The sequence below is a fragment of the Botryllus schlosseri genome, chromosome 6 (assembly GCF_051294905.1).
Source record: "Botryllus schlosseri isolate E-star chromosome 6, Bs_hap1, whole genome shotgun sequence".
In the NCBI taxonomy this organism is placed as follows: domain Eukaryota; kingdom Metazoa; phylum Chordata; class Ascidiacea; order Stolidobranchia; family Styelidae; genus Botryllus; species Botryllus schlosseri.
The window spans coordinates 23,737,768-23,762,040 of record NC_137241.1 but is presented as its reverse complement, the minus strand read 5'-3'; the positions used below and the strand labels follow the sequence as shown (position 1 = coordinate 23,762,040).

Genomic DNA, 24,273 nt, shown 5'->3' with positions numbered 1-24,273 from the left:
CAACGATGAAGAGGAAGTGAAGTCTAATATACCTTCTGTAGGTTCCTCTCGTGGTTTGCACAGCAGTGTTGCTTATTGCCACGTGTGGGCGTCGAATATTTGAATTCGAGTACTTTTCCAATAGCTGTATGGGTCATCCATCCTTCTTCAATTATTATCTTGCTGGAAATTTATCTTCACCAAATATACTGGGAAGTATAGGCCTATGTCTTGTCGAGAACATCTATGTGTTATATTTACATGCTATGTGTGTTATGATGTGCCCATGTCCCAGCGTAGGGCAAATAGGCACAGGCTAATGCCTCTTATTTTAATTCGTTTATCATTATATGTAGGCTAAGGTAGGGTGCGTGGATGTTTCAAGTCGGTTCGACTCCCCAACATCTTTTCAGTGTATAGGATATCCTTGCGTCGTTTTGAGTAGGACTTAATAAAAATATTATAACATGACTGACGACCTGCCGTATGACTTTAATATCGGACTATGTTACCATAGTGTCCTATATGGTGTCGACACAGGCAAATCTCACGCCTCAATGAAATTAATTGTAACACGTCACAATTTCCATTTGGCTACAGGCAATTTGACGGCCATTTTTGATCGGCTTGCCGAGCATTAAATTTGGTAAAATGGGTATCAATCGAAAGCTGACTCTGCACTGATTACGAAAATATAAATTTTATTCCGCTCGTGGCCCTGGAACTCCCACAACCAGCCTCGAATTTTTCATTGTTATGGAGATTGGCATTGTGACGCAACAATGCTCTCTGGCGAAAGGAGAGAGTAGCTCAAGAGAAAAAGAACCAGACAGCATTGTCCATTCCACGAGCGGAATAAAATTTATATTTTTGTAATCAGTGCAGAGTCAGCTTTCGATTGATACCCGTCTTACCAAATTTAATGCTTGGCAAGCCGGTCAAAAATGACCGTCAAATTGCCTGTAGCCAAATGGAAATTATGACGTGATACAATCCCACTGAGGCGTGAGATTTGCCTGTGTCGACGCCATATAGGACACTATGTTACAAACTGTTAGCCTAGTGCAGTGGTTCTCAACCTTTTTGGCCTCGCGGACCCCTTTTGACCGTCACGGACCCTCGCGGACCCCCTCAAGTTTTAGTACAATTTTAGCTCTGTTATGGTGCAACCTTCATCTGTCTTGTGAAAATATGAACTGTAGGCTTGTGATAAACAGCAAAATAATGATTTTTCTTGAAGATAACATCATACTATTTATGTAGAAATTGGTGGACTTTTATTATTTCAAAGCTAATATTGCAGCGGTATTTCTTGAAGTACGTGGTCGTGTCTTGAAAATCCGCGGCTTTGTTTTGATATGAACGAGGAGTGCCGAAAACCATTTCCGCAAAGATAGATGGAGGCTAATGCAATATTAACGCATAACGCTTCCGACGATACTTTTGGTGTGATCGCAACATTTATGGCACCAAAATGAAAAAACACATATTTTATGAACACATCACGTCCAGCATCTAGCGCAGGGACGGGCAACATACGGACCGCTGGCCGAATTCGGCCTGCAACGGCATTTTCATCGGCCCGCAGAGAGTTTCTACCGTCAAAGTGAAATCCTAATCTAAAAGTATAGACAAATTTTATGCTCCAAAGAATGGATCCAAGTTTTCCTACCAGAGAAAGTCTGTCATGAAACGATTTGTTCTGTTCGGGTATACATATATATTTACGAGCAAACATTTTCGACCATGAACAATTGAACATTAACAAGACAAGGCTGCATACCAATATAACTTGTGATATGAATTTCTGGGTTGGAGTGTAATGCTTTGATAGCAACGAAACACTCCTTGTTCATCAAAAAATCAGCCTTGTCGATAGGGAATCCGCAATAAGAATGCTCAAAATCTGATTGCCGAGCTTTAAGAGTAGGTATATCATTGTCCGATTTATGACGAGTGTCAGCCGAAAGTATTCGGGTCCATATCAATATGAATATGCTATTCAATTGTATATTAAAGTTCTGTACCTCCAAGAAGCTGTTCCCTGCATTGCGACAAATTATGGAAATACTTCGGAAATTTTTATTTCAAACGACTGTTCAAACGACTGCTAACTTCATATCGAAAAGGTTTCGCAGACATTACGAAGTCACCCTGATTGACGTTACTATCTCCATATTTTTATTTTTTCCACAAACCCCAACAAAACAACATTTTGATGATATGAGTCATGAGGTTTCAGCAGTTGTGGTGCGAAACTGCTTCATGCTTTCTCAAATTAAAAAATAGAATAAAAATTAGGTTATCAACCATTCTAAAACTTTAGAGGTCTCGCGGACCCCCGGTTGAGAACCGCTGGCCTAGTGAGTATCGCCAGCCTACCATTTCAGACTATTTAGCCTTCTATGGGCATAGGAATAGACTGGACAAAGCTGTTTTAAAAATGACAAGGATGAATTCGTGACGTAGCTAATACGGATGAAGTGACCATTCACGCAAATACCCTGACGAAGGGGACTTTTCTACTGCACATGTTGCTCAATGTGATTTCCGCTGTGATATCGGTATCTTGGATTTAACCGTAAACACAGTAGTGTTCTCACGCTACACCTGCGGGTAATCTTTCCACGACTAAAAGGAGTCTACGCTGTTCGTTAAGTTGCCATCTGTGACATCGGTAGGACTGATAAAATCTGTACACTGTACCCCCACTAGAGACGTACGTCACTAGCAACTTATGCAATGAAATACGCATCCAAAATCGCAGACCAGTTTAGAAGCTGTATTATTGCACAAAGTAATACCGTAATGAAGGTAGATACATCCAATCTAACGCATGAAAATAAATTAGCAACGATCGGCAAAATAATTCAGTTACAGAGTCCCCCTTACACAACAATGCCAGATTCGGATTTTGCAACAAATGAATACGTGGCCATAAGAATTGGGTAGAATTGGTAAGGTGTGTCATTCACAGCAATTCACACTGACTGTAACCATGTTTAAGCACATCAGCAATCCAGCCCAGGGCTAGAAAATACGTCACGGACTCAATACTGTTCAATGAAAGCTAACTATTTTCAATGATCATGATCAATTCAAGTAACAATTTTAGTGATGCAGGGTCACCGACGGTATCTAACATCGAAAACTGGAAATCTTTCCCTAAAGTCTATATTTCAAAAAAGAACACTGGCTTTCCATGCCACTTGTCAACCATAGGGGCAAAATAACACAATCCATTATGAAGACTAATAACACGCCTTTTCGTTCGCACGCCAAGAGAGCATACTTGACACAGGGGACATATTACCGTTGAGCTTTTCACGTGACAGCGACCATGGACAAACTCAACCTAGCTACAGTGCACAGATCAAACGCGATACCGAATTCAACAATATCTTTGGCTCAGCCCAAGTCATCTCGAAGACAGGCTTGCAGTTAAACCTTTCAAAGACTGCGCGATGCCGTGCAAAGAGTTCCTCTCCGACATCATGTTCAAAACGTGTCCGGCGAGGGCCGCGGTGTCTTTAATCGGAACGTCGGGTCGTTTGAGAGCGCCACAGTCCTGAGTACCACAATAAAAACGTGTTAACGAGAGCGATTGGTGAAGATTTGCTATTTCTTTCTCAATTCCACTTGTGCTTACTGCTTGTATAGCATCATTTAACACTGTCCCCAGCTCTGAATAGAAGTACATGATACACCTATACCCTGTGGTTCTATTTCATATCCGTTCGGATTCGGGTCACAGCATTCACGATAACCCAACCTGGTGCGCGATCATCACTCCCGATCACTAAATGGTTATAAACGCTTCCATGTGCAAAGAACGCTACGTGCACAAGGCTAGCATGGAATTTTACTTCAAATTTCAACTACCTGAGACTTGATCCAAGTGCTGACAGTTGTGGACATCAACGTCATCATTTGCAGACTCTCCTCCGCGCTGGATCGCAGCAAAATGTAAGATATTCTCTGGCCGATGATGAGAACCAGGGAAGTCGCCAGTACATCTTTGTCCGTTATGGTGGCGCAGATCTGAAAATGATGAAACAGGTGACCAACCGATAAACTGTGACTTGCGGTTTTATAGTTTTCAGTAGCATTTTAAATAAAGAAAACATTGCATCTGGAAACTTGGGTTAAAAAGTTGTAATTACCTCCAAACCGAGACTGTCAACGCCGTTCCTAAACATTTCTTCCGCAACGTACAGTTTGATCTGTCGAAATGAAGAGGAATTTAAAATATTTGAGCTCTTGTTACTAGTCTAGTTAATAAAAACGTGGTTACAGATATATTTTTATAACCCAGCCACACGCTTAATGTGTTGGTGCTGGTAGATCATGGCATAGGTATTGCTCAAAAACGAGATTGCAATTTTTCTCAGCATAACGAGTCAATATCACGACTTCCTGCTCAGCATAACCACCGTCAAATTATCGTGCCGTGGCTAAATTCTCCATTTAGGACAGTTGGACCAGGCAGCGGTATTATCGCAAAATAAATATCCCAACCTTATGCTCCTCCACTTGAAACTCGTATGCCACGTGATTCACAGTTTCCAGCCAGCTTTCCATTTCGTTTTTGACCTCTTTGCGGGACATGATCGGGGTTTCCTCGCCATTGACGGCTGCCGCGAGTTTTTGTACTGCGCCTGAAGCAACTTTTCGGAGGAACTGCGCAGAGAAAAGGTGAGATTAGCATAACAGTTGAAATTTGGCAAAACGACATAACGTAGACAGAGCGGACAATTGTAGGTGTGCGATTAAAACGGAATTTAGAGCCGCGAATAGAATTGTAATCGTAGATGGTTGGCACAGTCCGCGATGTTACTCAAGTAGAACTAATGCGGTCAAGTTCTACTCGATTGCACGCGGAAGTAAAGGATGACGTGTCAAAACTACTTCACGTTGCAGACAGTGAAAGTGCTGAAGTCAAGTAGAGAGTATCTGAAAAGTACTCAAGTAGTTTTTAAAGTGCACACTACAAACTGGTGTGATTGACGTGAACATATTCAATCGTCGCTACACAGTATCAATTGCAGCACGTATGTTATGGCAATCTTGCCGGTAACAGCGACGCAAACCCATCAAAAAACTACTCTCAACTTTACAAAGTTCAGGGCGTCAAAAGCTAGTGCTTCACATGCTGTCAAGCATAAGTGGATGCAGTCTGGAAACATAACCGCTCGGGTAAGTAACGAAAGCAGTTGAAACCTACTCGGACTCAGAAAATGTGGAAGCCCTTCGTTACCACCTAGGCTCGTGATACACATCATATTAACTTGCTGTAATATAGAAACGCCCCGACGTGAGATATCGTTGCGGGCAGACGTGGTCAGTGACAATGCAGATCTACTTTTTTAAAGTACTCAAGTAAGTTTTGCCAACTTGCAATACATACTTTCGACTTTTTAGACTTTTACTTGACCAGTTTTTAGACACGGCTACGCCCTTTTTACACTTGTGATTTTGAAACGTTTCGAGATTAGTTTCCATCATAAGAACCGTGTGAAATAGCTAATCACGGTAACTGCTGATGAAGATTGTACCTGATTTTAGCGACAACAGTGATTCTGTGTTAGTCACGAAGATGATCTTGCAATTTTAAAGTAGAAACCACCGATCAACTGCCAAAAGTACTTTTCAAAACTTCTCATTTTCTGCTTCCACTTGAAGCAGTTTGGCACGTCTTGAGAATTGCCACTACTACTTGCAATTGAGTAGTAGAATGTACAGCGTTAATTTTACTTCTATTAGAGCATAAACCCTGACTTCTTTCACCAAGCCTCATTACATGTCTTTAAAACTGAAAAGTCTTCACGAAGAAAAGGTTAATCACCTGATGTCGGGTCTTGATCACTTCAGCGGGCGTCGCATTCGTATCAGGTAACGCAGGGTCCTTGGTAGTGAGATCCAGAGCGAGGCAAGATCTGCTTTTCTGGTCGAAAAGCGCCGACAGCGGTTTAACGCCTCGAATCAGAAACTCCATCGTGGCGTGCAGGATGCTGTAAGCATGAAAATGCCGGAACGGTGACGTCATCGGCGTATGTTTAAATAGCACGTTGGAACAAGGAAAGATTTCAGGATAGTGGGCGCAGGATAGTGCTGTTGACGCGCGATCAACATTTACATGCAAAATCTCAACAGGAAGCAGCCGGTGTGGGTGTGGGAAATGAAAACTGAAAACACGAATCAGTGTAGGCGGGATATTGCAATCAAATCCACAGGCGTAATCAACTCATCCGGCGCCGGCTAAGCACAGGTGGTCAAATTAGTACTCGAGAAGTAACGATGTAAATTCATACTGAATTAATAGTAGAAATGTCGATTTCCGAGAAAGTCAAAACTATTTTCTCAAGTCTCAAAAGGTCTCAAACGAAAAGTAGGTCTAGTGTAGGGTTACCATATTTCTGTGACCTAAATTCCGGACATTCTTTAGCGCCCACTAGTGGATTTCAAAATGAGTTATGAGCACATTGTCTTTCAATATGACGTCACACCAGCAAAACTTCGCTTATGGACCAGAGGTTCAGGAGTATGTGACTGTGTGTTGTGTAACCGGGACCGAAACCACATTTTTTCAGCCTCTTCCCGCCCTAAACAATGATTTTGGGCCACCATAGGGTTATCGATGCAATTTCTGGTGGGGGAGCTTGCTATATGCATCTGGTTTCTATTTGCATCTGGTCGTTAAATATTTTTAATGAATTTTCTAATTAATATTCGTTCTTCCATATCACTAGTTTGTTCCTTTCTCCGCCCTCATGATCAGAGTTAGCGGTAGAGCTTGTGGAGGATAATGACTTCAAAAATACAAGGAGCGTAATTGTACATCGTTAAGTTATGTTCATGTCGGACCGATAAGATTGTTTATCAGCCTTATGCCGGTGCGCACCATGGAGCTTTATAAGCACCCCGCAACCAGTGGTTTCTGGTTCAAAACCTTTTATGGTCGCGACTCCATCTCCAATTTGAAATGTTCCGTGGCCCAGATCAAAATTTGACGAGCTGATTACTAAAAGAAGTCAACACCTTTGCCCTGACTTACTCACGGGCTATTTTGGATGCTGATTACGTTCAGCATCTTCGCGAACCCCAGAATAAAGGCAAACGACCGCCACGTTTGGAACCACTATCTTTGAATAAAGAATTTAAACGGCCTTATAACCATCGCTGGGAATATACCGCTCTCCTATAATTGCAATTACAATTAGGCTTATTTCAGTAAATGAAGGTTATTTTTATCTATATTTTATTGCAGTTTTTGCGAGGGTGGTACGTGGCTGTCCCAATAACAAAATTAATAAATCTGATAGTAAATCGCGTGCAGCGCGAAGAAAAATATTATGTAGCATAAATATTCCCAAAACTAATGTTATTATGTTGATTCACGAAAAAATTATGAGCCTACGTCAGCCTGCAAAATTCCGGACATTTGGGCATATTTTAGAAATTCCTCTCGGACGCAAGTTCGAACAGTGAAATTCCGGACATGTCCGGGAAATTCCGGACGTATGGCAACCCTAGTCTAGTGTCAAAAAGTAGATATGGTAGACGGGTCGCATACTTTTAGCGGTTTGTTGGGAGCGGTCACTTTCTAAATTGCAAGCTGTATCTTCACGAGTAGTGCAAAACGACTAATGACACTATAACCGTTACCATCTACGAAAAAGCATTCAGTTCCCGCGATAAAAGGGCTATTCCATGCAGCTACTGTGACAATTTCACTCATGAAAGCAAAAAAAGAGTACCCCAAAACTACTTTCTGCTTTACTAAATTCAAGGGTTAAGTTTTTTGCCCAAAGAATAGAGTAGATCAAAAGTGGAAGAAGTCGAAAAACATAGTGGGAAGAGGAAAATGTAGAAAACAGACAATGTTCCAAGTGCTAATAGATTAATCGGTTCAAATTTATGTAAAAATGCCAATGCAACAAGGATCAGATCATCTTGCTCAACGTCTCTATACGCACAAACATATGCCAGTTAGGGTATATTCAAATATGAATTTAGATAGATTTTATTCTATTCAGTACAGATATGTGAATGATGACTTACTCAAACAGTGGGGGAAGGGAATCGCAAACAAATTTCGGTGCGCTATTGATAACTGAATGTGGAGGCAAAACCTAGTATGATGTGTCGTTAATTATAAAGATTTAGGTCGTTGAAACACTGTAAGTGTAAGTAACAGTGAAGAAAAACAATCTGAACAATATGCGAATGCATTCAGTCTGATTCAGAATAAGGGATAAGCAGATTAGTCTCTCCCAGAGAACAATCAGGTTTTTTAAAGGGGGTAGAGTCGAGCTTGGAAAGGGGGTAGAAGATTCTCTGTTACTACCCCCCTGTCTTCGCCACTGGCGCGAGTAAATTTTGTTATGAAAACTTACAAGGTTGCGTGCATGTGCTGTTGTATGAGGTCGACGTTAGCGCACGCGTGGCCTCTCGCGATGTCCATGATGGAGCGCTTCCCTTCGACATTCGACCAGCAGTCTTCCGCCGCCATTGGCGTGACTTGCTTGACGCGCGTGTTTTGTAGAACAGGCTCGGAATCCGCCATCACTTGCAGCAGGTCCGTGCAGGCTTGGCAGAATTGCGGCATGAGCGCGTCGCTGATGCTCACTTCCTGCGATAACACGGGCGCGTTGAACGTGTATTGCACATTGACTGGACATACTGTGCGTTTTAAGGGCGGTATTAGTGATTGGATGCATAATCTGCAGAGTTGGTCAGTAACAAAGTACTTCTACTTCTAATTACACAGCTTTTAGGCAAAACAAACAATATTTCACACTTTCACTTTCACGATCAGTTTTACGATAAGATTGCATCACTTTTATCAGAGAAATTGTCATAAGAACCACGCGCAACAGCCCCTGTACCACAGTGACTGAATGTATTTTCAAAGATTCTACACACTATTCATTTTGCGTTAGTAAAAGATACATCTTGCAATTTTTAAATTAGCCATATCCGATTAACTGCTCCAGTATGCGACCCTTCGATCAAATCTATCGCTTAAAACTAACTGCTGGGTACTTTTAAGACGTTCCACTTTCTACTGCTACTGAAGTAGTTTTAACCTCTCAGAAATTGCCACTGCTGCTTGTAATTGAGTATATATCTACGGATTTACTGCTACTTTTACTCGAGTACCCCCACGGTTTACTTTGACTGTGTCTGATAACACGTTTTTATGAAATGCGGTGGACAAAATAGTAATTGATCGTACTCAAAATACTATTTACGTAAAGTAGGAGAGAAGTCATTTCAAGTCGCAACAAATATTCCGATCCCGAGTCAATCTCCAACCAATCACATATATTGCATGCATTGCTGCATGTTAGAGACCTCGCTAAATTTGGTTCCATACCATTTCTATCTTAACTACCAAGAAGATATGAGTCGCTGAGAATACTGCTCACGGGGTATACTCAAGGTTGTAATGACTCGAGTCACGATTTTTGGTGATTCGACTCAAATTGAGACAATTTATGCATCGAGTCGACCAAGTCACATGACTCGAGACCCGGACGGCCCAGACAGGCATTTCGCTGTAACTTTGAATAGTTAGCTGCCACATGTTTGGTGTATCGTCTATCAGTACTCGTGCTGGTAATAGAGGGCCAGATGCTGTGTAAAGTGAGGAAAATTACTCTATTATGAATAGCTTCTTGGAGGTACAGAACTTCAATATACAATTGAATAGTATATTCATATTGAAATGAACCCGAATATTTTCGGCTGACACTCGTCAGGGGTAATCGTCAGCAACTAGTAGAGAATTGGAAAGAACATTGTATATCAACAATCGTATCACAAAATATGACGTCACCAGCATGAAAGAGAGAGCGTTCAATGTACTATTTTTAGGTGGTACACGAACTCCTTTTGTTGACAGAGTTTTGGTTGGTGTATTTTGATAAAAGTCGACTCCAAGGCACCCAAATGGAATTGTGAACGAGACGAGACGACCGATTTCGAATCGTTGGGCGAGGCCGTTCACAATTCCATTTGGGTGCCTTGGAGTCGACTTTTATCAAAATACACCAACCAAAACTCTGTCAACAAAAGGAGTTCGTGTACCACCTAAAAATAGTACATTGAACGCTCTCTCATTCACGAAATTTCATGCTGGTGACGTCATATTTTGTGATACGATTGTTGATATACAATGTTCTTTCCAATTCTCTACTAGTTGCTGACGATTACCCCTGACGAGTGTCAGCCGAAAATATTCGGGTTCATTTCAATATGAATATACTATTCAATTCTATTATGAATGCGAAGCATATAACATCACCCAAATATGGTTGTAAAAAAAAACTTGGAACAGGATTGAACTCTGAAATGAACAGTGAACACAATGACTTGGCCTTGGACTCGAGTCTCAACATTGACTCCAGACTCGAACCTTTTAACCCTGACTTAGACTCAGATTCGACTCGGTACCGAATTGAAAATGACTCGACTTGACATGAGGTCAAAACCATAAGAGTAGAATTGACTTGTGATTTAGGACCTTGTGACTTGGTTACAACCCTGGGTATACTCAATGTGAAATACTATAGGATATAATCTAATGCTAGTGATGTTTAGTCGCCGAAAAGCTGTACCTTTCTACAAAGCCTGTCTTTGGGTGCCTTCCCCACTTTTTCCACCAGTTTCAAAAGAGCCGCGTATCTTTTCGCAACAAACGTTTTCCACGACATCAAAGCAAGCCCGTGTCTGGCATGCGTGTCCCCGTGGATTAGTTTCAAATGTTCAATGCCACGCTTGAGGTGTGAAATCATCTAAAACAAAATTAAGATCACTGATATTTGTAAATTTGTATTCGCAGATAGTCAAGTCACCATCGGGTCTCTGTTCCATTCCACCACGAGCTCCCAAAAGCTGTGAGCATGCAAACAGTCCGGTGCTAACGAGTACGGAAATTTGGAGAACAGCACATTGTGCAAGAAACCTACAATGTAGAGAGTAGAAAAATTCATCGATGAGCGTTTTTGTTTTCGGGTTAGTTTAGGTCGAATCTATAGGGAACACTAATTATTTTTCAATTAATAATATAATCAATTGAATAGTGTGTTCATATTGAAATAAGCTCGAACATTTTCGGCTGACACTCATCAGGGGTAATCGTCACCAAATAATAGAGAATTGGAGAGAACATTGTATATCAACAAACGTATCACAAAATACAACGTCACCGGCAAGAAATTTCAAATAATCAAAGTGACGTGATCGTATCTAACAATACCGGTACATCGGATAAGAAGCAGGACCAGAGGGTGTCCGGTCAATACCGAGAAAACCATTACCGAGAATGCCTTTACCGAGAATGGACACCACCGAGAATGGACATTACCGAGAATGGACACCACAGAGAATGGACATTACCGAGAATCGACACCACCGAGAATGGACATTACCGAGAATGCAATATATGCAATGCAGGCATGTTATGCACATGAACACTATGAACAAGTGTGTGTGTGTGCACCACGGCGTTGCCACATTCGGTATCGATGCTCAGGTATAAATTTCTCGACTTCGTCAGTCCCAGTAAACTATATTCTTGACGTTGTCCATTCTCGGTAATGTCCATTCTCGGTAATGATCATTCTCGGTAATGTCCATTCTCGGTAATGGTTTTCTCGGTAATAGTATAGAACCGGACCAGAGACCATTGTGGACTTAAATTCGAAAATTCAAAAATTTTAACATTGAAATTACAGGTAGGCCTACAGGCCTATGTTACCCATAAAATTACTCGTCTTTCGAGCACATGGAGCAATATCTCAAAACCAGGGAGAGGGCGTGAAAAGAAAAGGATATCCATCAACTGGCAGATTGTACAGCAGGGCTGTTCAAAAAAAACTTTTTCTTCAGATTTCACTGGCTACTTGATAAAATTGTTAGGTTGGTGAAAACAACGCTGCTCACCAACTTTGGCTCAATTCCAACCAGTAGAATCGATTTTCTTGCAGTAGAAAGTTTTGAATTTATCATTAAGAAACAAAAAAATGAATTTTAAAATTTTTTCTGTCAACCCCATGAAATTGTTAGGCTGTCAGTAGAGATGATGCACACCAAATTTGGCTCAATTCCAACCACTAGAAGCGGAGTTATTGCAGTATACAAATTTGGATTTGAATAAAATAGCATTTACGGTGACTAACTCTTTAATTATTTATTATAAAATCATGGAATTGGAAATTTTTATACTGCAATAACTTCGCTACTAGTGGTTGGAATTGAGCCAAATTTGGTGTGCATCATCTTTGCTGACAGCCTAACAATTTTATGGGGTTGACAGAAAAATTTTGAAAATTTGTTCTTTTGTTTTTTAATGATAAATAAATTCAAAACTTTCTACTGCAAGAATATCGCTTCTACTGGTTGGAATTGAGCCAAAGTTGGTGTGCAGCATTGTTTTCACCAACCTAACAATTTTATCAAGTAGCCAGTGAAATCTGAAGAAAAAGTTTATTTTTGAACAGCCCTATTGTACATATCCCGAAGAAAAAAATCAGTGTTCCCCATGGACCACAAGTTGATCAGGTCGCAAACATTAGGGGATTGACCCAAAATATCATAAATTGAAATCTCACCCACAAATTGCTGCTGAGATTCCGATAACTGCGAGTGTTTGGACGCTCCTTCGTCGTTCTCTTTCTCAACGCACGATGCAGGAATATTCAATTGGCACAAAGAATGCGACACGACCTCTGCCATGTAACCTGAAACACGGATAGTTGCAAAAATAGTACAATCGGTATGAAAACTTGTAGCTGATACCAATATGAAGTATGTTAACCGATAAACTCGATATCAAAATGGGAAGTGTTTCGACTAGAATTTCGAATCAGCGACCGTAAATTAAAAAAATATAAATCGAATCAACTTCATTCATTTACAATAGAACTCCAGATGAGTAAGAAACTGGTACTTCAAATCCGACAGCCGTACTTGCAATTTGGGATACACAAGTTTTTCAATTGAATGGTATATTCATATTGAAATGAACCTGAATATTTTCGGCTGACACTCGCCAGGGGTAAACGTCAGCAACTAGTGGAGAATTGGTAGGAACATTGTATATCAACAATCGTATCACAAAATTCCCCAGATTTATCAGAACACGTGCATCCCGCTCGGTGAAAAGCTCACCCTTGACTCATCCGCTCAAGCTTGATGCCGAGCGATCAAAGGCCATAAATTCTGCCATCTGCAAATATCTGTTGGATAATCCGATTTGTGCGAATAATTATCGAGACGACAGATTTCGCGTCGTCGGGAGGGGCCGTTCACACTTCCATTTGTGTGCCTTGGAGTCGACCAACCAAAACTCTGTCAAGTTTGTGTACCACTTAAAAATAGTACATTGAACGGTCTCTAGTTGGAAATTTCATGCTGGTGACGTCATATTTTGTGATACGATTGTTGATATACAATGTTCTTTCCAATATTCTGCTAGTTGCTGACGATTATCCCTGACGAGTGTCAGCCAAAAATATTTGGGTTCATTTCAATATGAATATACTGTTCAATTGTATATTCAAGTTCTGTACCTCCAAGAAGCTCTACAAGTTTTTAACATTTTTACCAAGAATTGAATTGTGGTCCTCGTAGATCTATCTCGCAATACTGACGATCAGAGTGGGTTAAAGCGGTCGTAGTTTGTACTCGAGTGTAAGTAACGTTCTACATTTCTAGTCAATTATAAGCAGAAGTAAAAATTCAAGTACAAAAGGAGATATAATAGGCCTAGTTTTGCGGAAAAGCTTTACACTATTGAGTAGAAGTAAAAGTAGTCTCAAATCATAACCAATCGAGCAAGTAGGCGAAACCTACTCAAGTACTCCAAAAAAACAGAAGTACTTCGTTACTGACCACTCCTGCTGACAGCTCTCTCAATCGTAGGTAGGAGTGATGATGTCATCAGCCAGAGTTGACTAGTACCGACATCTCTACTAAAACAGCCAAAGTTAAAATCACCGATCTCATGTACCTGGTCCATTGGACAATAAGTCCCTGACACTGACGGACTCTTTGTATTGTTCGTTTAACGGCGTGACGCTTTTTTCTTCTTTTTCGGATGACGCCTTTGATGCAGCAGCGTGTCCCAAAGAAATAGCGGCGTTGATGAGAATGCAGTCCTGAATTTGCGAAACGAGCAAATTCCATTTTTCCACATCGATCCACAAGGTTTCCCAGTCGCCTGTGATCAGAGATGGTTAAATTAGTCAGCATTGCTGCTCGAGCACACACAGAACTAGCAATTCCCGAGATATTTCAAAACTCCTTCAAGCGGAAGTAGAAAACGTTGAGGGCTGAAAAGCAAGTAATTTAAAACAGTAGAATCGGTCCAGGGTTCACTTTCTTTCAGCAGTTAATCGGCGGCAACTACTTTCGGAATTGCAAGATGAATTTTCACACAAAATCACGATAAAAACGACGCAAACTTATCCCAAAACAACTTTACTGTTAGAAAGAATATGAAAAGAGATTAGTTTTGCCAAAAAATGTCCGATTAGCCGAGGAAGTAGTTAAAAAATATAACCGCTTGAGCATCAAGCAGATAGGTAGGTAGGTACGTTAGAAAAGTAGAATTACTTCACTACTGACCACCTCAAGCGCAACAGTTTCGATGGCTACACCGTGACAGGTGAAGTTGGGCAAATTCTGCTTCAAATAATATTCAAGTCAGCCTTGAGGTAGTGGATGAGGTCCGTGGACATACTATGATAATGCGACATACTGGAATGCGGCAATTCAGCATACGATACTGAAGTATCTGGGTTACAGTTATGGTTTGAGTCGGGTTAGCGTTAGATAGAGGGTGAGGTTTGGGTTAGATTTAGGGATGCGAAATCACATTCTCAATTGTCACCTTCATTGCGTCGTACACTCAAATACCATACAACGATGCCAAAACCCTAAAACGGTGGAGTCAAACCTGATTTACGGCGCGCATTCCTGTCGCCGCACGAGTCCCGATACGACGGGGGACTGGTGTGTTCTTTTTCATCTACGTTCATCTTCTCCCAACCTTCCAGATCCGAGCTGCTTTCCTGTGAAAGCCGTGGAATTTGTTGAGATAAATTCGCAATTAGAGCTCTAGACCAGAGCTGAACGGAGAATTTCAGATTCCAGATCAGATGCGTATGTAGGCAGATACATGTTGCGCAAGCCTAGCGTCGATTTACACTATGAAGCTTCGCGGTAGAGTAATCATACAAAGGTTCCTTTTCAAGCTTGGCACTAGGCACTTTCGATCTGTTTCGGGCAGCATTACTTGTATTACACCAGAGATGGTGAGTAACAAAGTAGTGTTACGTTTTCAGATTACTCAAGTAGGTTTTACCTTATTCCTTTGGTTATGTTTACAGACTACTTGAACAGTTTCAAGGCAACCGTAAAACTACTTGGTTTTTACACTTTTGGCTTTTAAAAAGTAGTTTTGTGATCAGTGTTTGTCCCTTTTATGAGTGAAACTGTCGTAAGCCCCTTCATCATAAGAACTGAGTATATTTTCAAAGATTTCACCAATTCGTTGCGTCATTAGTCACTTTGCGTTTGTCGCGAAGACACAACTTGCAATTCCGAAAGTGACAACCTCCAATTAACCACTAAAAGTATGTGAACACCTGACCTAATCTACTATTTTAAGCTGATTGCTTGAGTGCTACAGAGGACTTTCATTTTTAACTACCGCGGGAAATAGTCTTCACATGTCTCGGTAATTGCTACTTCTACTTGTAATGTACTAGAAATTCACACCATTTGCACCACAAACCGCTCGAGTAGCAACTATAACACTGAATACTTTAATCACCTGCGACTTACAGTCGAGTAACACACACAGTTTTAACGAACTCTGAAAACACTCAAAATACAAACAGCAAAGTACCTCTTCCTTATTTTCCTCAGCATTGCGCGCAATCGCTACGCCTCTCGCCACCAGAGCCAGAACGTAACTGGCAAAACAATTGTCGGAAGGCGCACAGACCTCGTCCCGCATCCATTGCCACAGCGATTGACATTCCTCGTTTTCGTTAGAAGCAATGATTTTCTTACAGCACGAGTCCACGTAACTGTACAGCGTCTTTATCGAATTTTCTAAATCTGAAAAGCAAACCTTGTGTTTGAGATGTGAATTTTCGGGAGGATAACTTAACGCCTCACTATTTGCGATCGGTTCACACTGATTGAGCCAGAAGTGGAAAAGTAGTCGTAATTTGAGGCGAGGTTCTAATTCGATGTTACTGTTGATTGTAAACAATACATCTTCGGCTGAGGTAGATCCGAAAAGAGACGAATGGAAGATAAATGCACCTGTAACATAAAGGGGGTTAGTTACACATCAAGTAGGCTACGACGCCGATGGATATTTATACCGAGCTTTAGATATTTGTTCACGTTGTACGGTTTCAAAACCGCATTCCAACCCTTCTCGGAGTCTTTATCGGCAGATTCCACAACAGAGAAGGCGTCCAAAAACTCTGCGATATCCAAACAGGGTTTATCGTCACCCTGAAAAGAGACTTTCGGTGTTCGGCGGAGTGCCAGGTAACGGGCCGCGTCTGCCAGTCCTTCTTCCGCTTCCGTTCGCGTCATGTGAAGTCGATTGCATATCTCGTCCACGTTGGCGACCTGAAATAACGTCTATAACTGTACCGATACATTATGCATATAGGAAGACTTCACGAGAAGCCCAAATTTTAAAGAGGTACATACAATGTACGCAGTACATGAGAGAGGCCAAAGTAAAGCGGTCGGCATTGCCACTCAAGTAGAAGTAGAAGTTATGATGTAAATTCCTACACAATTACGAGTGTAAGTAGCAATTTCAAAGGCACGTCAAAACTACTTTAAAATTGGAAAGTACTCGAGTAAGCACTTTCAAAAAGCAAATTTGGTGAAAGTGTCGCATACTTTATACGCAGTGGATAACAACCAGTGGTGGCTGCTTACGAAATTGCAAAATGTACCATCGTGATTCCTACCAAATGACTAATGAAACCACAAACAGGTGCAATCTTCGAAAATGTATTCAGGGTCTATTTCACGCGGTTTTTCTGATGATTTTACTCACAAAAGAGATACAAACTTATCCCAAAAATGTTTCCTACGTTTCAATATCCAAAGTGCAAAAGAAATTAACTTTGATTTATAATACTGCTCAGGTAGAAGTGGAAGTAGTTTAAAAACATAACCATTGAAGTAAGAGGTACAAGCAAGCAAAACCTACACAAGTACTCTGAAAAAGGATGACGTTTTTAACTGTAGCGCTGTACAGAGCAAAAGGGGGGTCGCATTTTTAAAATTTTCTTGAGCATAACCCAGCTATCTGTTGGTTTCGTTACATTTCAACGAGTGTAGTTATCACAGTAGTTCAAACCCTGTCTGTATTCTTAGCTCAATTTTCCATCACGCATTATATATTGAGAACTGTTGAGATGCATCACAAAATTTCAAAAGCCTGTCCACTATCTAGGATTTGGCTTAGCGATGACGGAGCCACTTTTTCCATTCGTGAAAGAAGTTAGCTTACGTTTGTCAATTCAACCGACTCTGCCATCACCGAGTTGTCATTCATCTTTCGAAACGACTCGTACAAGTCGATAAGACCGAGCTGCACTTCGCAGTATTTGCACAAGTCGCTTTCCGGCTTCCGCAGAGCTGAAACACATGTTTCCTTTATAGCGAAAATGAGCTGAGCAAGGGATCTCTATCAATGTCAGCACTATCACACATTGCTTAACATTATAATACTGGATCCATGCTATACAATTGTTGGGAATTATCACTCGCAAAAACATTTATTAGAACGAAGACCAACTGGAGTTGCATCTCACGTTGAGTAATTTCAACAGCAATACCCATTGACATGTGGCTAACATTAGGATTAGGTGGGCATTAGAAATCGTCACTTCTACTTGTATTCGAGCAGAAATTTACGACATCACTCTTACATCTACTCAACTACCAACGATGGTTAATTTAACCCCCTCTGTTATAATCACTCATCACTCTAGTCAAAACGAACCTCCGCCTTCCGCCAAACGACCCTGCACAGAAGTCAAAGAGTTCCGGAAGGCCTCGACGCCAATCCTTTTTGCATGCAGCAATTTCTCCAACCCTTGCCGCACCATGGCGCTGATTCTCATCTCCAGAAGTAATTTGACCGCTTCCTCTCCGGCTGGAATAGGTTGTGAAATACAACGGTTTCAGAGCAACTAAAAGTTAAAGCGTAACGGAACACCAACTTCGCTTCTTCGAATGGAGAATCAGGCTGAGTTTCTTGAGCAGATGCATATCCCTCGCCTTTTTGCTGTTTGCGTCACTTTGCGAGATGTATCGTATCAGAAACGGATCATTTTCGATAATTATAATTCAGCAGCAAACTCACCTCAAAGCTAAATGAAACGGGATCACGACTTCTTTGACGTTACCGTTCGCCTCGACAAGGCAGCATTGATACAAGTTTGGGATTGTGCCGGACATTGTGTTTGCGTTCGTTCCGAGCATTCCGAATCCGTTACAGAGCAGTCTGTAAAATGATCGATACAAATTATTACTGGTGCTGATAAAGTCAATGTATTCTTGGTCGACATGAAGTCACGATTTGCTTAAGCAGACACATTATATTGAGCGAAATGACAAAATTATGGGATGAAAAGAGCTCAGTGTCATTACAGAGATCTTTATCCAAGATTTCATAAGCAGAAAGTAACTTTTAGTGTTGAGATGTTCACATCAAAGTACTCAAGAAGATTTCACCTACTTAGCAGTACGGCCCATGGACGTGCCTTGAAAATTGCTAATTCTACTTGTAGTAGAGTAGAATTTTACAGAATTACTTCTGCCCGAGTACTAAAGCAGACTACTTTGACCGCCTGTCGCATTCACAGTTTCCCAAACTCGCCGTGTTAAGCTTTCTACATTCAGCATCACGTCGTTTCCTGCGTTGATGCATAAATAATGCGTGTGCACATGTTTACAAGTCTGTCTGCGGGATTAGAAGTTGCTAGATAACCGAATTCGAGCCTGTTTCATGAGATCCGTGATCACCGTGAACAGGCGTTCAAGTACCTGGCATTCTTCGCCACGTTGAAAGCGCCGACTCTTGGCCCATTGACGCAAGTCCATACTTCCAGCAGGCCACGTCTCGGGGCGTAGATAAGCAGAAAAAGGGCGTGTCGCACTAATTTCTTCGCTTCGTCGCCGCGACGATGACGATGCGCGTCGTCGAAAACTCTCATGAAACCGACTTGCGCGTCTCTGTAACCTGAAAACATTGCAGGTATATATTGAAAGGCTTGATATGCTTCAAGAGCTAACAGTGAATTCGGCACTTGGCTCCTTATCAAGTCCTGAGTGCCGAATCCACAAAGCGCCATATACCACAATTCACGCACATATTCCGTGAAACATTCATTTTTGAATGTATTAATACAATATTGATGCATCTCTTTCATAATAATTACAGTTATTACATTTTGCAATACCAAATTCACCATGACTATTAGCACTGTATCACAATTCACGCTCAGATCCAAGCATTCATTTTCAAATCTATTAATGGAATACTATTGCTTTCATAATAATTGTTATTACATTTGTAATGTCAAATACCATTTCAAGAACTAACCTTTCCACATTCTGACGGCAATAGCCCGAGACACATCCATAAGTATGACCCGTCCCAGGCTGTCGGTCGTAGCGGCCAGAGCGGACGACGACAGATGGGAGCCAGGGGCGAGAACTATATTGCTCCCGTGTCGCAAGGGGTCGGGTAACCCGCATCGGATGTCCAGCGGAGATCCTAATTCGACCTGTTGCAAAGGTAAAGTTCAGTGGTCGAAATCGAATTCAAGTGTTCACATATAGTTGAATATTAGATTAGTGACTCACCATATTTGGCAACCTTACATTCCTTATCAACATTAATTTCATAATGTGTGGGTTATTTGCACAGTAGACAAAATACTGTGTGCGTGATCGCCAAATTATTGCGCTCTATAATATAGAGAGGTGGTCAAACTAGTCACCGTTGATGCTCGAGTAGATAGTCGAGAGTTCTAAATAAGTAAAAAAGTAAGTACACTAGGTTTAGTTTTGCCTAAAAATATTGGAGACTGTTCAGTAAAAGTGTGGGTTGGCTGAAAACATAAACTGTTGAGTAAGGAGTGCAAGTTGGCAAAAACTACTTCAGTGCTTCAGAAATGTAGTTAAGTACTTTGTTACTGACCAACTCTATATCGTTTCGAAGAAGGTAAAAGTAGAACCAAGACACATACACATATGTGGACATATGGCCTCAAAATTAGAGGAGTGCTTGTGAAAGCAGCTCATAACAACTACCAAAAACCGGGGTAACAAACACATGCCATGCTTGCAGACACATGCTTTGCAGTCTTGCTATACCGTTACGTTGCTTACTTTGGGCCTTTGTTTTTGCTCCGGCTCTTGTGGTGCACCGGTGCCCCACGCCAGCCAACGACTAGCCGAGTTGTAGAGCGCGGATTTGAGTTTGCTGGCAACAGCCAAAGCCACGTGAGAAAGATGAGGCTGTGCACTGCCCTGTAAAAACAATGTCCGTCAATTTGAAAAATTTCAACATTCAACAACGAAACAGATCAAGAACGAGCAGTAAATCTGAGAGTCCTCATCAAATAATAGTGGGATGTTGGACATGTGCAAAAATTGGAATCTGAATCACAAGGTAAGATTAACCCATTAACAGACACAGCTACACTGAATCACTTGAAATCTTTCGAAATTACGATCAGTGATTACAAGTAACGGATGGACAGATCTGCATCGTAAGGAAAAATTCGGCCACCAACTCCATTAGTTCAAATCCAAGACACATATTATTACAACTGATATCACATTAGGTCTATGTGGGAAGATTTTAGCCATTGCTCCTCGTGATTAACACCATTGCCTGTGTTCCGAATCACCGAAATTTAATCAGGGAATGTTATCAAGGTAGGCTACTACCATAGCTCCATAAATTCAAATTGAAACCGACATTGCAATCTTTACCGCAGTAGCACAGGTCAGCATGATGTCACATAGCTCACCTCAATTGCGTAATAGAAACCAGCATAGGGCGACGATCCCACGGTCACAAAGCAGGACATGGCAGGCGCAGAGCCCCGTATTTCAGCTTGAAACCCGCCCAAAATAGAGGCCGTCCTCATTTGATCGAACGGGTTCGACGTGAGAACGCCTGGACTGATGTGAGACAAATTGGATGTCTGGTTGCCTGTGAGTCGCCATTTTTTGTACGAGAGAGGCGGTGGCTCGATGGTTACTCCTCCACTTGCAGTAGCTTCAATATCAAATAGCGTGCCGATGATTAATCTTCACGAGTAAAGCACTAACAGGGCATCAATTATTACTAGGGCAAGTTTTTGTTGCATTAAAATCGCTAAAAAGTTGCATTTAATTTCAACAGAAGTTGCAGTATAAAGTTGCATTTATAATTTTTGTTGAATTATTAGGGTATGAGATACTCGAAAGGTTCCGTCGTATAACCTAGTTCCTGCAGACCTGTCAAATTTGTTACTTTGTCATTTAACGGTCTGACATTTTTGCCAGCACACAGCAAGAAAATTATGCAATGCGGGAATGATTTTCCCAAAAAAGTCAAACCGCATAGCGATAAACCCCTCCACTAAAAGAAATCAAATAACACATCCCAAGCCCCAAGGTCTGCAAACTTGACCCAAGGCAGTACAGAAAAACTCACTCTTGGCGACTTAAACGAAATCAATAGCCTGAAAACGGCGATCCAGTGTAAATGTAATTTTCGGCGGTCTCGGGTATGGGTGTTCGTGAAATTGGAAACTATTTCAAATTTAAATGACAGAATTAATAAAACGATGCATTTACATATTGTTCCGACACGGTCGTGCTTGGCAGGGGTAGTTGGACTTCTTGCTTACAAGCCATTGTGTCATAGATAACAGTGATATACAGCCAACCCATCATATAGCTCTTTGTTAAGCAAATCAAAGAGAATAGAACCACACTAGAAATAGTTTATAGCATGTTTTTAAATCACTCCTTCACATTTTTACGCAATACTTGATAAAAGTTGCAGTAAAATTTCGAATGAAAAATAGAGAAAAGTTGCAAAAAGTTGCACTATAAAATCCCTCCAAACAGCATAGTACATAGATTCTGAGTATCTAGAAAGTTGTCAGAAGCTGTAAAAAGAAGTTGCAAAAGCTTGCCCTAATTATTACCTAAAGCAACTTGACTCCTGCACGCTCTCAGAGTCTGAAACAAACTGAAACCTTCCAGTACGATAACAGCTTCTTGGTACAGAATCGTCACTTCGTCAGGTTGATCCGCTGGGGCGTTGCTTTTCACTCCCGTCTGATCCCGAGTTCGGCATTTGATTTCGATTACACCCGATTCGTGCAGCAGCTGCGATATCAGCTGATCGCCATTCTGAATTAGAATATGATATTTCGTATATGTGCGGAAATTATCGCAAGCTTAAAAGAAATTGTTGCTGGATCTCAGCGTTGCATTGACGGTTTTCAGAACAGCATAATTTAATAATTAGGAAAAATTAGGAAATTATGAAGAAGGATGAATTTATAGGATAGCAACAATACTTGAAGATTTCAGAAATTCATAGCTAAATAATTATAGTGTCAGGATACATAAAATAAATGAAATCCATGACAGACGTTGGCACCAACTAAATCAACTTCAACCTTGTTTTCAGCGGTTAACAGAATTTTAGAAGCTTGGCTGTGTAAATATTCGAGTTAGATGGAACATAGCAAGAAGTCTTTACAGCTGTAAGACTTTTCCAGAGGTCTAGCACAGCTGTGTTGATATCCAAATTGATTCTTTTATTATATAACAAAGGTAACTATGAAAGTCGAATAAATGCTTGAACGGAATTCAATGCGTGTCCATGAAAGCCAAAGAAAATTACCTCGGTGTAGATTCTAATATAGCCCGACGAAAAACCAATCACAACACAGCTCCAATCGACACTTCCATGCGAGGTTTTCTTCAGTGAAACAAGCGGAATGCACAAAACATTCGTAACATGTTCCCTAATTCAGAACGATATTCAGTTAGTTACAAGGCAAATGATAAAAACCAGTCTACTCACTCTGGCTCGTCACCGACCTCCAGTTGATTCACAATTTTATACCTTCTAGAGCCGTTATTAGAGTGCGCTGCGGAGCTTGACGTAACTATTACAAAACAAGGTAATAATTCATCCTCATTAGATGTTATACAAGATACCGTATGTCACCTGCTAAAAGCACAAGCTTTCTCCCCAACGCAATCACCAGTAAATCATAGGTTGGCGAAAAAGTCACGTGGCATTTTTGCAACCAATTGCTGTCCTCGTCTTCTTTTGCCTGACAAGACCAACTCGGTGAATACATGTGAAATAGATGCCATCTAACAAGCACTCACATCTGACTTTTTGGAGTCGAGATCATCCCATCCTTCTGTCCAGTTTTCCTCATCCCAAGCATTCACTTCTTCATCTGTTAGTGTACAGAGAAATAAATTACAAACAGGCTATAGTAAATGAACGTTGTATCCATATAATTATATATTCCTAATCAAGTTTTGACCTAGTGTTAAAATAAAATAAGGATTTAGGGAATCCTTTGAAAATCTTCTGCGTATGCATAGGATGAAGCACTGCAATATAAAAGACAGGCCCATGCACCTGCGGACCATTACCCGGAGATAGGGAATTGTTACAATTTAATAAACTACAACAGGTAACCCGAGGCTCGATAATTTTATAATTTGTGATGTTGTAAAAAACTAATTTGTGGGTTGAAACAACATGCAAGCCACAATATTTCCAAACACTAACAGACAGTTTGAGCCAGTATAAACAAAGGACATAGCAAAGGTCAGTTTTCTTGGAAGGGCCATTAAAACGAGATGCATGTGCAATACAGGATGAATGAAATAGGATTTCACTATGATTTAGATAATTTCAGTGATATGGAATATTTCATTTGTCATTTTTCCAACATACACTATGATTATACCATCAAGTACATTCTTGTTCCAAAATATTAGGCTACAACATAGGCTACATGAAGTAGTTGCGCATGCATGCAGCTGACCTTGTTCTAGTTCCTCCTCATTGGCAGTTCCGAAAAGATGATTTTTGACAGAGGCAACGTCATCTATACAGCACACAGACTTGAAATAGCATGCCATGTCCACATTCCTTATGATCAACAGAGTATTACAGACTATTAATCTTAT

At 40.9% G+C, this 24,273-nt stretch overlaps 1 protein-coding gene across 2 annotated transcripts; it reads right to left on the bottom strand.

Annotated features, from left to right (window-relative positions):
• Positions 1–2,747: 2,747 nt before the first annotated feature.
• Positions 2,748–24,263, bottom strand: LOC145440393 (rab3 GTPase-activating protein non-catalytic subunit-like). 2 transcript variants are annotated; one of them, XM_080317994.1, is made up of 28 exons: positions 24,129–24,263; positions 23,455–23,528; positions 23,288–23,396; positions 23,141–23,225; positions 22,958–23,081; positions 22,251–22,458; positions 21,081–21,331; positions 20,434–20,574; positions 19,643–19,826; positions 19,084–19,279; positions 18,401–18,541; positions 18,258–18,334; positions 18,038–18,190; positions 17,543–17,670; positions 16,386–16,641; positions 16,174–16,323; positions 15,899–16,113; positions 14,945–15,059; positions 13,997–14,206; positions 12,597–12,725; positions 10,839–10,948; positions 10,602–10,778; positions 8,376–8,611; positions 5,825–5,990; positions 4,498–4,659; positions 4,143–4,202; positions 3,862–4,020; positions 2,748–3,547 (listed from the first exon to the last, which is right to left on the bottom strand). In XM_080317994.1, exons 1-28 carry the CDS (start codon positions 24,223–24,225, stop codon positions 3,398–3,400), a joined length of 4,263 nt encoding a protein of 1,420 aa, XP_080174120.1. In that variant the 5' UTR covers positions 24,226–24,263; the 3' UTR covers positions 2,748–3,397. The 2 variants fall into 2 exon arrangements, with proteins under 2 accessions (XP_080174120.1, XP_080174121.1); XM_080317995.1 differs by having other exon boundaries at positions 3,528–3,663.
• Positions 24,264–24,273: the final 10 nt, after the last annotated feature.

Bases quoted from the DNA above. Each gene is read 5' to 3' on its own strand.
- LOC145440393 (XM_080317994.1), bottom strand. From the start codon at position 24,225: ATGGCATGCTATTTCAAGTCTGTGTGCTGTATAGATGACGTTGCCTCT. The intron at 23,529-24,128 runs GTCAGCTGCATG...GTACACTAACAG, and splicing joins TGAGGAGGAACTAGAACAAG to ATGAAGAAGTGAATGCTTGG. The intron at 8,612-10,601 runs GTACAGCTTTTC...GTGTTATCGCAG, and splicing joins AAGACAGGCTTTGTAGAAAG to GAAGTGAGCATCAGCGACGC.